This window comes from Lagopus leucura, unplaced genomic scaffold (assembly GCF_019238085.1).
Source record: "Lagopus leucura isolate 7727_CA_CO unplaced genomic scaffold, USGS_WTPT01 Super-Scaffold_741, whole genome shotgun sequence".
Taxonomy (NCBI): domain Eukaryota; kingdom Metazoa; phylum Chordata; class Aves; order Galliformes; family Phasianidae; genus Lagopus; species Lagopus leucura.
In genome coordinates this window covers 7,833,686-7,846,519 of record NW_024962256.1, presented here as the reverse complement: position 1 = coordinate 7,846,519, position 12,834 = coordinate 7,833,686, and the positions used below count along the sequence as shown (strand labels likewise).

Genomic DNA, 12,834 nt, shown 5'->3' with positions numbered 1-12,834 from the left:
ATCCAGGCAACTTCTATTGCACTTAAATTATGTTTACATCTGTTAGAAGTTCATCAGAAATGTTGAGGAACTGCATTTCTTTCTCACTTCAGTGGGATAACTGAAAATCAGCACATAAATCCTTGTAAACTTCAAGAGGAGGAAATTCAAAGTTATCCTAAGAAACTTGGGGACTGATTTGGCCATAATCGTCTAATGGTTCATCTGAATACACAAGCTATTCAGGATGCTTAATTCACTGTTACTTATCATCCAAACCTTTTATGAAAATTCTGATTTTGATGCCCATGGATTGTGTACAGAAGCAGTGCCCTTCATCTCTTGGGAATCAGCTCCATGCATCTTTGAACATCGCATGCTCTAAGAAAACGAGTAGTCATTTGCTTTTACTGCAAAGCATGTCTTGCTGTTCTGGGGTTGATGATGTTTCTGTCCTGAAAAGAAACAAACATCAACGTGCTTTATTGCCTGAAAATTGTTATCAGCTGTTAGAAGATGTAACCATAGTTGGTTTTGACGTTAGTCAAATGTTCTTGTTTATAGCTGTTGGCAGCTGCCTTAGGAGTTCCTTTGAAAAAATGTGAACCACCTGAGGTTTGCTGGGTCATCTTGTGCTTACCATTTATTAATTGCTAATCCTGAGTAAGAGGTACAAAGCCTGCATGTACATAATGCTGAGATTCATGGTACACGAGTGAAATTTTCTGCAGATATTAACCATTATCAAAATGTATTGAATGGCGCCATGTTATTACATGTCATTCTGACACGAACACCAAGCCTGCGTGGTCTGCCACCAAGCAGACAGCCAGTGCCTGTGTAAATCTTGCTTCTGCTAGCAGTGTTTGCATTTTGCAAGTGCTTGAACAGCGTATTTTAAGCAGTTTTCTTGAATGAAATATTTTGTTGGCCTAGAACAAGGCACAAGAAAATTTTGGCTTGAACGTGCATTGCTTGTGGAGTGACTGCTGATTGCTGTGGAATGCTGCCTGCCTGGGGGATGAACCCCAGATAAGGGATTAGGGACTGTGTTTGTACATATAAGTATCCTGAAGATGGTTTCAAAGTTGTTTGTCAGGGTAACATCTAGGTAGAACCACTCCCTCTGCAACCAATCTCATAGACTAGCAACCACATTCCTTAAATATGCAGCTTTAGTGTGGCTGACAAAGGAGGACTCACAAAGGCATATTGCTAGCAGTTCAATTGAATTTAAAAGTATGGTGAGGGACCAATTTATCCTTCTGTATTATAAGAGCCCAGTGAGAATTTTGGATAAACAAGCAATGCAGACTCAAGCTCCAACTTCTATTTGCACGTTGTGATAAAATACTTTTAGACTAGCAAATTCTTTTCTTTTTTGTGTCTTTAAATATGCCCTTATGTGGTTAAAAGGAAGTACAGTGCTTTTGAAGGTTGACTTGAGCAATACAATGAACATGTACCTAGTTTGAGCACTCAATTCCTTCTGCTCCCCTAAAATAATAGGGGATAATTTGATATTTTGGTGAATGTGTCTCCTCAGCAGGCAGACACAAGTGTATGCCTATATAGGTCTATTTACGAGCACACACACTGTGGCTGAGATGTTAAAATGGTGATTTTTAGAGAGGAACAGCCCTCAGATTTCAAGATGGCCTAACTATCCACAGCGATCTATATGTCGCAAAGTCACTGCTAGAACTGCTGATGTTTGAACTGTTTCATGTTGTTCCATGTGCTGAGCTGTGCTTGTACTGTGTGCTAACTCTGCGGCATGATTATTCCCTCCCGAAATCCTGCAATCCAGCTCCTGAAAAGGAAAAGGAATATCCAACATCTCCAGACTACCTGGAAATAGCAATTTACTGCATAGGGGTCTTCCTGATTGCCTGCATGGTGCTGACGGTCATCCTGTGCCGCATGAAGAACACCACCAAGAAGCCTGACTTCAGCAGCCAGCCCGCTGTCCACAAGCTGACAAAGCGAATCCCTCTGCGCAGACAGGTAACAGAAAGTAGATAAAGAGTTTGAAGAACTTTTATCAATACCCAAAGCCAGCACATCCTTTAGTAGGAACGTTGGAAGGAGGAATAAGGGCGCGTGAAAGGAAATTGTAATGAGGGTCGGATTTGGCACCAAAGAGACTGGCATGGGAAGAAAGTGCATCTTGCTGCAGCGATCTCAAAGGCAAGAAAGTCAGGGATGTTGGAGCAAAATGTGAAAGATGGAATATATTCTGTATTAGCAGTCCTATAGATGGAAAAAAAATGTATTGCAAGTAATTTGGGGCCTGACCCCACAGCTTGTTGAAGTCAATGGAAAATTTTTTGCTGACTTTGGAACAGAATTCTGTTTAATTGTGTATTTATGGTGTTTCTAAGGTGACTTCTATTGTAGTAACTAGGTATCAGATACAGAGAGGTATTTTTCAGGAAGAGGAGGAAATTTCATAGCTAAGCAGCCAGGGAACACCTCAAAATGGAAAAGCTGCAATAAAGTAAAAACAGGGGCAATATTAAATCAGATCTCAGGCAGCTGATTAAGCTGCTGATGTTTCTGAGTGAGAAACAAAAGTGAAAGTCAGATGTGAAATGCACACAACAGAATTGCACAGAGCATAATTTGCAATTGCTTGTTGCTGGTGGTGAGCATTGCTGGAGAGGGCAACACTATGAGCAGCAACCCAGCTGAGCAGGTAACATGCCTTAGGCTTTGTCATAGGCCATCACCTGCCTGAACAGCCTCTATTCTACAAAGTATGGCCTCCTAAAGACTTTGGATCCAGGTCTGGCCAGGGCAGCGTGGATCTGAGGGTTTAGTTCAGGTCCATCTGCAACCTCATGGATTGGGTTGAATTTCTGCATGTGGTTCTTGCAGCCAACCTGGGATGTTTTCACTATCATAGCAATATCCCTTCCCTCTTCACTGTAGGTGTTTGATAGTTTGGATGCACACTTTGGGGGATCTTGGACTTGGGATTTCAAATGCATGGCTAGAAATATGGCAGCGAAATCCCTATGTTAATGTGTTGAAGATTGTCCCTTATGTTGCGGTGTCTAACAAAGTCTTGGTGTGAGGGACGTGACTGTTATCCAATCTGAAAAATATTTGGTTTGTTTTATAAGCAAAAATGATCATTCTTATTTTCTCTGGCTGGCTTTGCCACTTAAAAAAAAAAAAAAAAAAAAAGTTTTAGTCATTTGCTTGAAAATCACCAGAGAAGAGAGGTACGTTGGCCTGTGAGTATATCCCAGAGAGATGAGAAGCCTCAATTTATGCTCAGTTTATGCCTCTGTAGCTAAAACTCAGTGTAGTTTTGTGGATAATGAGGGCTTTTCAGAAGCTGTACACTTAACTAGGCAGAGAATGATAAATATCAGCTGCTTAGAGAAAAGACATTTATTAGACTTCTGCTTGAATATAAGAGTATCATAATAACCCAGAGATGAATGGATGGCATAAAAACTGCTTGAGGTTTGGTGTGAGCTCAGTTGTGTCAGTTGCAAATGGTTCCTCGATGGGAGAGTGTTATTTCACTGTGTGTGACACCAGTGCCAATCACTGCCCTCAGCTTTGCTGTTTATCATTAAATGATGCAATATGGAACTTCTCCAAAGCTATTGTTCTCACAGAGGACAACATCCTTGTCATAAAACATGCTTGTCAAGTCTGTCATTTCACTTGCTTTTCCTCAGCCATAGCAAAAAATGGCATTTTGCTTTTAAAAGTGGGAGAATATATTTGAAGAACAGTTTGTTTGAAAGTGGGAACCCCTAAGCAAACCCTCTGCAGAAATTCCTGCGCTCTCAATTCTCCGGATTACTCCCTCACTAAGAGGAGCTTCTCATTCAAGGGCTCTCTGCAAGCACGTCTTCACAGAGGAAAAGAGCTACTGTAAATGTTGAGAAGAAATCTGCATCTTTGTTCTGATGATTTCACTGATCAGCTCACTAATTGTATCAGGTTAAGGGAGCAGGATAAGGCGAGCAGTCCCTGGTGGCTTGCTTGTCTGCCGTGAATATTCCTCAGACATGGGTGCAGCAGGCTTTCATTTGCCTGTGTGCTGTGCTCTGCAGGAGAGGGACAGAGGAATGGCCAAAAAGCTGAGAGGATAAGTGTGAGTGAGCAGGGGGAAGTGCTTGTGACAGGTAGGTGGTGTGAGCGCAGCAGAGAGCCTGGCCACTGGATGATTTGGTGGGATTCCAGGGAAATGAGGCCATGGTTTGGGGAATTCATGATATTGTCTTGGAAGCTCTCTGCTGTGAGGTCAGGCTCCCCAAGGATGTGGGTATGAAAAGAATACTGGTTCAAGAGGAGGCATTTGCTTGGCTGTGATGCCATCTCGTTTAGGAGTCTTGCTTGCTAACATGTGGTTTGATTTGCAGGCCTGGATTCTCATACATTGGCTATTTAGTCTGAGCTACTATGGGATTTTATCACTTCTTACATGCAGGCATTCTTTTCCTGCCAAAACACGATTCTCTTCACATTCATAGGAAGGATCATGATGAAGTTGGGAATTATCGGTTCCCTCCCCCTGCAGTCCTACCCCTCACTCAGCTCTGGTTCTTGCTTTTCAAGATAGAAACTGCTCACAGGGAAACGTAGCAAGCAGTTGCAGAGAGCTGCAGCGCTCCACTGGTATTGGCCGTGTTTGCTTGGGAGTGCCAGCTCACCAGGCAGTGGGAAGAAGCACTGCAGGACTGAGCTCACACACCAATCTGCAGCAGAGGCTGCAGCTGATAGATTCCCTGAACTGATGGGCAAAGAGCAGGCATTGGTAGGAGGTGCAGTTATTTTGTAAAGCTTTTGGACCTCTCAGTTGTGTGCTTGTGTGTGTGCGTGCCTTAGGAGGAAGAACAATTTTTTTTACTATATCTTAATTACGTTAATGTTAATTTACACATACAGGGGTTGGTGGTTCTAATCCTGTATAAAGGTATGGTGCATACATTTGTGATGAGCAAAGGCCGATCGAGAGCAAGACTTCAGCTCACCAGGCAAAATGGCTGTGTTCAAAATGATGTTGGCAGCTGGAGCCAAAGAGAAATCTGGATCAAGTAAAGTAACACAGTATTGCATGTAAGATTGAGCTGTGGAAGTTTAATTCACTTCATGGAATGGACTCTGAAATGCAAAGATAGATACGTAACTTGTAGTAAAATACGTTCCAAGGAATTTACTGCCTTACATTCTTTAGTTTCTTGCTTTATCCTTTGGTTTCTCTATATGGAAACTATTGCCTACGTGTATCCTTTGTTAGTTTGTTGCTGTGTGTTTTGAAATCTGTTCCTGAAGGAGTTGTGCTATGCCAGTGCTTACCTTAGGAATCCTCAGGCTCCTGTAGCAAATTTAATTTATTTTGCTAGATCCAGGCACTCAGATGAACTAGTTTTAACTGCATTACTTACCAATTATATACGTGTATGCAGATGACTTCAAATTAACTTCTACAGCAGAGCCTTCAAAAAAGACTGACGATTATAGGAAGTCTCCACATGGCTGCTAAAATCTCACAGTGTGAGTGCCAGAGCTGACAGATACAGGCTTCAGGATATAGCATAAATCATCAGTGGAGGAAAACACCCTTCATAATCAATTACAGACAATTACACACTGCTCTGCAGCTGATTTTTCCACATAGCATCTGAAGATTCATTTAAGTTTTAAATGCTGCTCTGCTTAAAAATGCTTGTGAAGTATTTATCTCAAAGCTGATTAAATGCAGCATGTTGGCTGAGAGACAAATATTTAGTTAAAATGGGGATATAATGATGCTAAGTACGAGGTTTGGAGACAGTGGGCTTTTCTCCTTCTGAAGTGCAAGAATGGGATTTGAGATGTGTCTGAGGCTGATATTCTGCTTGATTCTGTCCTCCTAAGAGCAGAAGGCACACAGGAAACATGTTATGGTGGAGGACTGCCTTCCTCTTGAGATTAACATATAGCACAGTAGTCCTTCCAGTGTTCTGCTTGTGTCGAGTGGACTTCTGCCTTCCTTTCTTTAATCAAGCACCCAAATAACTCTTCAGGGTAACGTAACCACTTAAAACAGGCACTATAAATGTGGTGAGTAGGCATTGGAGATGTCTCATTAACCTTTATCAAGTGCCCCTTGCTTCATTCCTCCTGACCAGCGATGTGCTAAGAGAGAAACACCTCTTCATGGGCTGGGTGGTTGGCCAAGAAGGTTGAGCATTTTGGACAGATGTCTGCCTTCTGCTTTGTGGCACCCAGTGGACCCAGAGGTGGCTTTGGGTCTGTACCCAAATATAATTGCAAGCTTGTTGGGAAAACTGAACATGGCCTATGATACCCCTTTGTTGCTTTGAATTGTTGCATAACTGAAAGCAAAAAGAGTACATGGAACTAAGGAGAAAGCAGCTCTGCACCCCGAGGTGTGGGGATCGTGGCAGGATCACCAGTGGTTCTCTAACCTGTGTGAACAGGGGGAAACAGCAGGCTGGAAAAAGGCTTCTTACATCCTCTTACTTAAGCATACCCACGTAGACTAAAATTGACCATGCCTACTGAGCTTCGAGTATGTAAGACTTTCCTCGTTGTTTTATAGTGCACTCTGAAGCAGTGAGATGCTAAGAGATGTGTTCGAAGGTTAATTACTTACTATTGTGTGAAAGGGAAAAGACTGTTTTAAAACAGAAAATCTCTTTTAACTGAAGCCTAGGTTGGCTGAGCTTTTTCTGGAGCAGGCTTTTATAGCCCTTCAGCTCCTATAAGTCTTGGTGTGCTCCAGCTCAGTCAATCAGAAGAACGTTCCCTGGGAGTGCAGTCCATTTTTCTCCCAAACACTTGAAGGGTTCCTCTGGATTTCTCATCATTCCAAGTGAGTGTACTTTGTTTATCTACAGCATCTCCAGTCAATCTTTTATTTATTGTGCAAAGTAAACACGTTCAGCTTTGTTGAATGGGAAATCGACTGTCATTCATCTATTTTTCTATAGTATTATTGTTATTATTTAATGTCTGTGTTTGAAATGTCTCACCAGGGTATTTCAGTTTATTGCAAGTTTACATTTCCCAGTTTTTACTACTGTAAGGCTGCTGAATTGTGAGTGTTAGAGTTAGAGAAAAGACGGAGCTTTTGCAGAGATCTAAACAGTGTCAGTAAAAAATACTCTATTATGAGGAAAATGACCCTGGAGCATTTTTTGGCCAATTTCTGATGCACAAGGGCACTGTCTAAATTTGCCTTTATGTTGTCCCATGGAAAGACGTTGGATATATATAAATGTCAGGACTTGAATAAATATAATGGTAGAATGGCCGGAGAACAGGGGGTGGATTTTGAAAGTATGGAGGGAAGTGGTCATAGGGAATTTAGTAGTAGGTTTCCAGTGAGAGAGATGAAAAGATGAATGAAATGGGAGAAAACTGAAGTGCAGGTGAAGACCTGCTGTTGATGGAGATTTGCACATTTCTTAGTGCTGAGCTGATTCATTCCGTGGAGCATCACTTTTAAACTGTAGTGAAATCATGAAAATAAGTAGAAGTCTATTTCTGGTGCTGGTTCTCCAGCTAACTTGCCATGCAGATCTGAATGAGCAGTTCAGCTTCAGCAGGTGTGTTCCTGCTGTGGGCTGGGCATGGCAGCATCCCTCTCCAAGGGCACTGTTCAGTATTCATTTACTGATTTATTTACAGCTCCGCAGTCCGCATTAATAGCAGTTTTCTGTTTGGATCCCAAGTGGTCACTGTATTTATTATTCTAGAGGAATGTGCCAGGTACTTTTATTTGCTGAGAATAAATACTAAGGCTAACGTTGGTGGGATGGATGGGGGGAGGAGGTCCACCTTCCCTGGCTGAATGGCAGCTTTATTTGTGCAGCTGTACTTCTTGTTCCTGGGCGTATCTCAGGAGTAGAAGCTGGAGTTTCTGATCTCAAGGAAGGTTCTATCAGTCAACTTCAAAACCAGTTACCAAAGTTAATCTTTTGAAAGCAACCCTTAATGCTTTCTTCCTTATGAAACCCTTTTCCAGGCTTAGTCTTTGATCTGTGACAAAACTTGTCAAGAGCCCAAACCTGTTTGATGGGATGGTCTTGAAGTTGCCTACCTGCAAAAAAGCATCTAAACCAAAAAATGTAACAAGGTCATCATGAGAAATTTGAGAGCTTTAACCTTGTCTTGTCAAAATACGTTGTGCAAGAGTGTGTCATGGTCACAGAAGCCTTTCAGCCGTGCTCGGAGGAGCTTGAGTCATTCAGTGGGCAGTGACTGTAATTGTTAGTTGGACTTAATATAACTGAGCACTTATCAGGTGTCATTGAAACAAGAGGATTTTGTGTTCGTATCACTGTGTATCACTGACAAGATCTGTTTGCTTATAAGAGCTTTTTTATCTAGCTATAAGACCTCTGGCACAAAACTGTGGCCCAGTGACGTTTTACATAAGCAAACCTGGTGCTAGAGTTGATTCCAGGTGATAAGGAGAAAGGCCAAGAGCGATGGTTGTAGCTCTAAGCTGCCACCAATGATGCTGCCCAAGATGTGTCTTCTACCACCTGATGTGAGGATGGGTGCCAGAGATGGCATTGCAACACAGTCTTCGCCCCACCATGGTGGCCAGCTTTGGGCTTGGCCTGAAGAGAAGTGGAGGATTCATATTTCAAGGAGAGGACAGAGTGGTTATGCAAGCAATTTTGGATGTATTTCTGCCATTTTTAAGACAGCGAATTGTTTGCTGGTGTAAGGGAAGATGCACCTTATGGAAGATGTGCCATTTTCACCAACACAATTTTTGTTACGTGGATGGAGCAGCTGGTGCCTCCATTTTTAGAGTACTTTACAATTAAGTGGTGCTCTGAGAAAAATTTTTGAAGCCAATGATGAATTCCAGAGTGAATTGTATTTTGAAGCATTGGACGTGAAATGTTTTGTTTTTTAACGAATTCTTTACTGCCTTGGCTGTGGAATCTTTACTTCAGTTTTAAATGAACTAAATTCTTAAGTACCCCCTTACCATTGTGATAGCTTTTTGATAGTTTCAATATTCAACATTTAGGAAACATATGAGAGGAGCCTACATTTCTTACACATGCCTGTGACCTTGGTCATTGATGCTAGTGGATTAAATAGGGGAACATTTTTGAAAATGCCATTTGCCAATTAAAAAATGAAAATCTTGGTTTAATAGCAACACCTAGAAATACTAGATTGTGTACTGATCTCAGAAAACAAGTGGTGACAAGGGAAACAAGAAGTGAATGGAAGATACTGATCGGTAATTTCTGCTCACGGTATAGGCTGCCACCTAGATACCTAAGGTTGGTGATTTAAATACTCACTTGATTAAAAAAAAATAATAATCCAGTAAATTGGGAGAAATATTTATACAAATTCCCTTCTGAGTGAATGCTTTTAGAACTCTGCATCTGTGGGTTTGAAACTCTGAGACAGACCTATATTTGGGGCAGCAATTGGAGTCAGTGTTGTGCTAACGTGGGAGGATTAATGTAGGATAGTGCTTTACACATGAGTTCAGATTCAGCCACTCTTCACCCTAGCACCACTGTTCTTAGCTGGCTTGGTTCTTATATGTCACTGCTTTTCAGATATTGGGCCAAGATTACATCTCTGCCTTTCTGTTTTTTGCATCTTGCATTGCAATAACAGGTGTCGGCTGACTCGAGCTCCTCCATGAACTCCAACACGCCTCTGGTGAGGATAACTACTCGCCTCTCTTCCACTGCTGATGCCCCAATGCTGGCAGGGGTCTCGGAATATGAACTACCAGAGGACCCAAAATGGGAGTTTCCAAGAGATAAGTAAGTAGCCTTTTTTCCTTACCACCACCTAACGTACATCTGTAAAACATGACATGGTATGAGAGGAAGCCTCTTGCTGAATGTGTATCATGGTTGCTTTTGTTAAAAGAAAATCTCGATTACTTTAACCTTCCCTGAAGATCAAGATGTATTCAATTATCTGCGTTTTAATTTTTCAATAGAAATGGAATTTTCTCTGCATGTTGTTTGGGTTTGTTTTCACTGCAAACGAGCAGTTGAGAGAAGCCCAAGCAATACCTCTGTGTGCTAAACCATATTTCTCAGTAGTTTAGTGCATAATTGATCAATGTTTATTAAAGATGTGATACAGTATAAAACAGGAGATGGGAAAGTCTAGAAAATGGTGTTAGACAAACAAAATGAGCTGCTGAATGAGCAGAGGCACAACCACATTTCTTAATGTGAAATGGACATGTAAAAGAGATGGTATTAACACAGGTGAGGGCCATGATGTTATACTGAAGTTGATACTAACTTTAAGAAGTTTTCAGGAGGCTTTGAGAAACTGACATCTTCTGCCCTAGAGTTCTTTGAAAGTTCAATGCTATGCCTTTTGGATAGTAGAGCTGCAATTTTGAACCTTCTGACAACTGTTCTGGAAATTACTTTTAATTATGCAGCTGAAAACTAGTGGAAAACACAGTAATTGCCACCTGCAGTATTCTAGTCAACAGGGGGGCCTGTATACATACTCCATACCCTTGGGGGATACACTAAATGCGGAAAATTTTAGTGTGCTAAACATTTAAAACTGGCATTCAGCACAAGTGTAGGTGGAGCGGATTTCCAATGAAAGGAAGCTATTTAGAGGCAGTTTATTAAGTTGGGGGGCAGCAGGCACACAATGAGGGGTTTGTTACATTAGTCCTAGCAGGGCAATAGCACATAAATTAATCAGTTTCCAATGCAAATGTTTGTTCTCTGCCAAGATCCTAAATTCAAATTCAGTTCTGGATAAAGTGCAGGATGACCTCAGCATAGCATTTGCTGCCCTTCAGTCTTTGCACCTTTTTAAGCCAGCGTTTGCTTTAGAAACCAATCCAAAACAGATTGAGGAGTTCTCACCACGGCTAAGATTGTACTTGACACAGTGTCCATGGATTGCTCTGGGGAGAAAGTGCCCTTCACCTCTCCTTTATGCCTGAGCAGATAAGCAAGTGGGGTTTGCAAGCCACTTGCCCCAGTCTAAGAGCCTTCTGTTGGTGCATGGCAGTGTGGGAAAATATAAGGCCATGATTTTCACAACCAGCTTTACCTACATTATATCTGTGAGTCCTGCTTGTGGCCATGGAAAGCCACAACTATAGCAGCTTGGTTATGAAAATGTTTGCCAAAAGCTGGCCAACGCGTTGGATAATGCTGACTACTACAAGTTCATCAAACATCCTTCATGACATCTGCTGCAGCGTTGCTCTGCAGTTCAACAGCATTATCTGTGGGTGAAGAAGACAGAATCTGGCCCATGAGCTCTGAGCTGGAACCCAAAAGATTTGGCTCAGAGGCTTTGAAGTTTGTTGTATTTTATTTTTTTATCCACCTCAAGTTGAGATGGAAGCCTCTGTGCCTATTACAGCTGAGCTGGTTTAGCATCCATTACAGAGTGGCATATGCAGCTGATCCAAATAGCGATGGTTCTTCTCACAGGGTTCTTTACATTGCTGCTGTGATGTGAATGGAGCTTCAGTTTCCTCAGTCTCTGCTTCCCACTCTGAGCTCAGCATGGATGCTGCGGGAAGAGAGGCATCTTCTGCTGCCCTCATTCATGACATCTGTGGCAGCAGCAAGCCTGTAGCCAAAAACCAGCCTGTGGGTGGATAAAGGCTCCCGTCTCACCCCCTTCAAAGGATCAAAGCACTGGGGGAATGTGTGAAGATGTAAGAAGAGTGATCTTGCTGTGGACAGGAGGTTGTGGAGAGAGCGGCGTGCAGGGTGCACCAATCCCTGCCAAGTGCTTTGTCCTGAAGAAGGTGCTGCCTTTTGTTGCTGGTCGTGTGGCTGGGAATTTGAGGCCCTGGGGCAGTGGAACTGCAGAGCAGAGCTGGCAGTGGCTCAAGGCACACGAGCATCCCCCTGGCTCCCCCTCATCTTTGTCCTCCCGCCCCTTTCCTTGCAAGAAGACGGCTGTCTGGCTGCTTCCTCAGCTGCAGGGAGGAGGACAGGGGTGATAACGGGGCTGATAACCACCCACAGCTGAGCTCAAGCACAGCCTCTGCTGTGCTGTTCTCTGTCCTGGCTGATCCCTTAGGTGCAAGAGATCATTAGGCAAACATTCATGACCCACATCCACAGGCAGAAAGCAAAAAAAGGAATTCTGAGCAAAAGTTAGGCTGACTGTATGTTTGATTGCTCCCTCTCTGTGCTGGTATATCTCAGGGTTAGTGATCCTGAAAACACCCACCTGGTTTTGATACCACCCTTAACCACACAAGGCATCAGCTGCCTGAGGTTGAACAAATGATGACGTGCACAAAGAACCCTTTCTTCCATCTCCTCACAGTCTGCATGAAGAAGCAGAAGACGTGCCACACCAACCACCACAAGAAGCCAGACTGTGCCTTTCATTCCTGCACTCTGAACTTCAGTTGCACCCAGATGCTCTGCAAGTTCAGCCCATGCACCATACAGTGCAGCCTCTCCTGTTAGAGGCAGAAGGGCAGCTTAAAAGCTGGGTTTAGCAACTGATCTGCTGGTATTAGATGTTCACTATGGTGTCACTGAGAAAACAAACCGTGGTGTGCGTGAAAACCGACACATGCCGTGCATTTCATTAGTTCCATATGATAATTGCTTAGTGCTGCAGTAAGTTGTTGAAAGCCTTTTATATTTAGTTCTGGAATTGTGCTGGCTGTGCCCCTGCCCCAGATGCTGTGTGTTAATCCCCTGTTTAACACCTCCAGGCTGACGCTGGGTAAACCCCTGGGGGAAGGTTGCTTTGGGCAAGTGGTGATGGCCGAAGCGGTGGGGATTGACAAAGACCGGCCCAAAGAAGCAGTGACTGTGGCAGTGAAGATGCTGAAAGGTAAGAAGATGGGCTGAGCAAGGTTTC

General features: G+C 42.9%; 1 protein-coding gene across 7 annotated transcripts in view; it reads left to right on the top strand.

Annotated features, from left to right (window-relative positions):
* FGFR2 (fibroblast growth factor receptor 2) overlaps positions 1-12,834 on the top strand; it is a 76,560-nt gene that overhangs the window by 49,539 nt on the left and 14,187 nt on the right. For 5 of the 7 annotated variants that reach the window (XM_042863667.1, XM_042863666.1, XM_042863668.1 and 2 more), the window contains 3 exons: positions 1,790-1,992; positions 9,616-9,767; positions 12,686-12,807. In XM_042863667.1, coding sequence (XP_042719601.1) covers positions 1,790-1,992; positions 9,616-9,767; positions 12,686-12,807 — 477 coding nt within the window. The remainder of the gene's footprint in view (positions 1-1,789; positions 1,993-9,615; positions 9,768-12,685; positions 12,808-12,834) is intronic. The other 2 variants (XM_042863670.1, XM_042863669.1) reach the window with 1 other exon arrangement.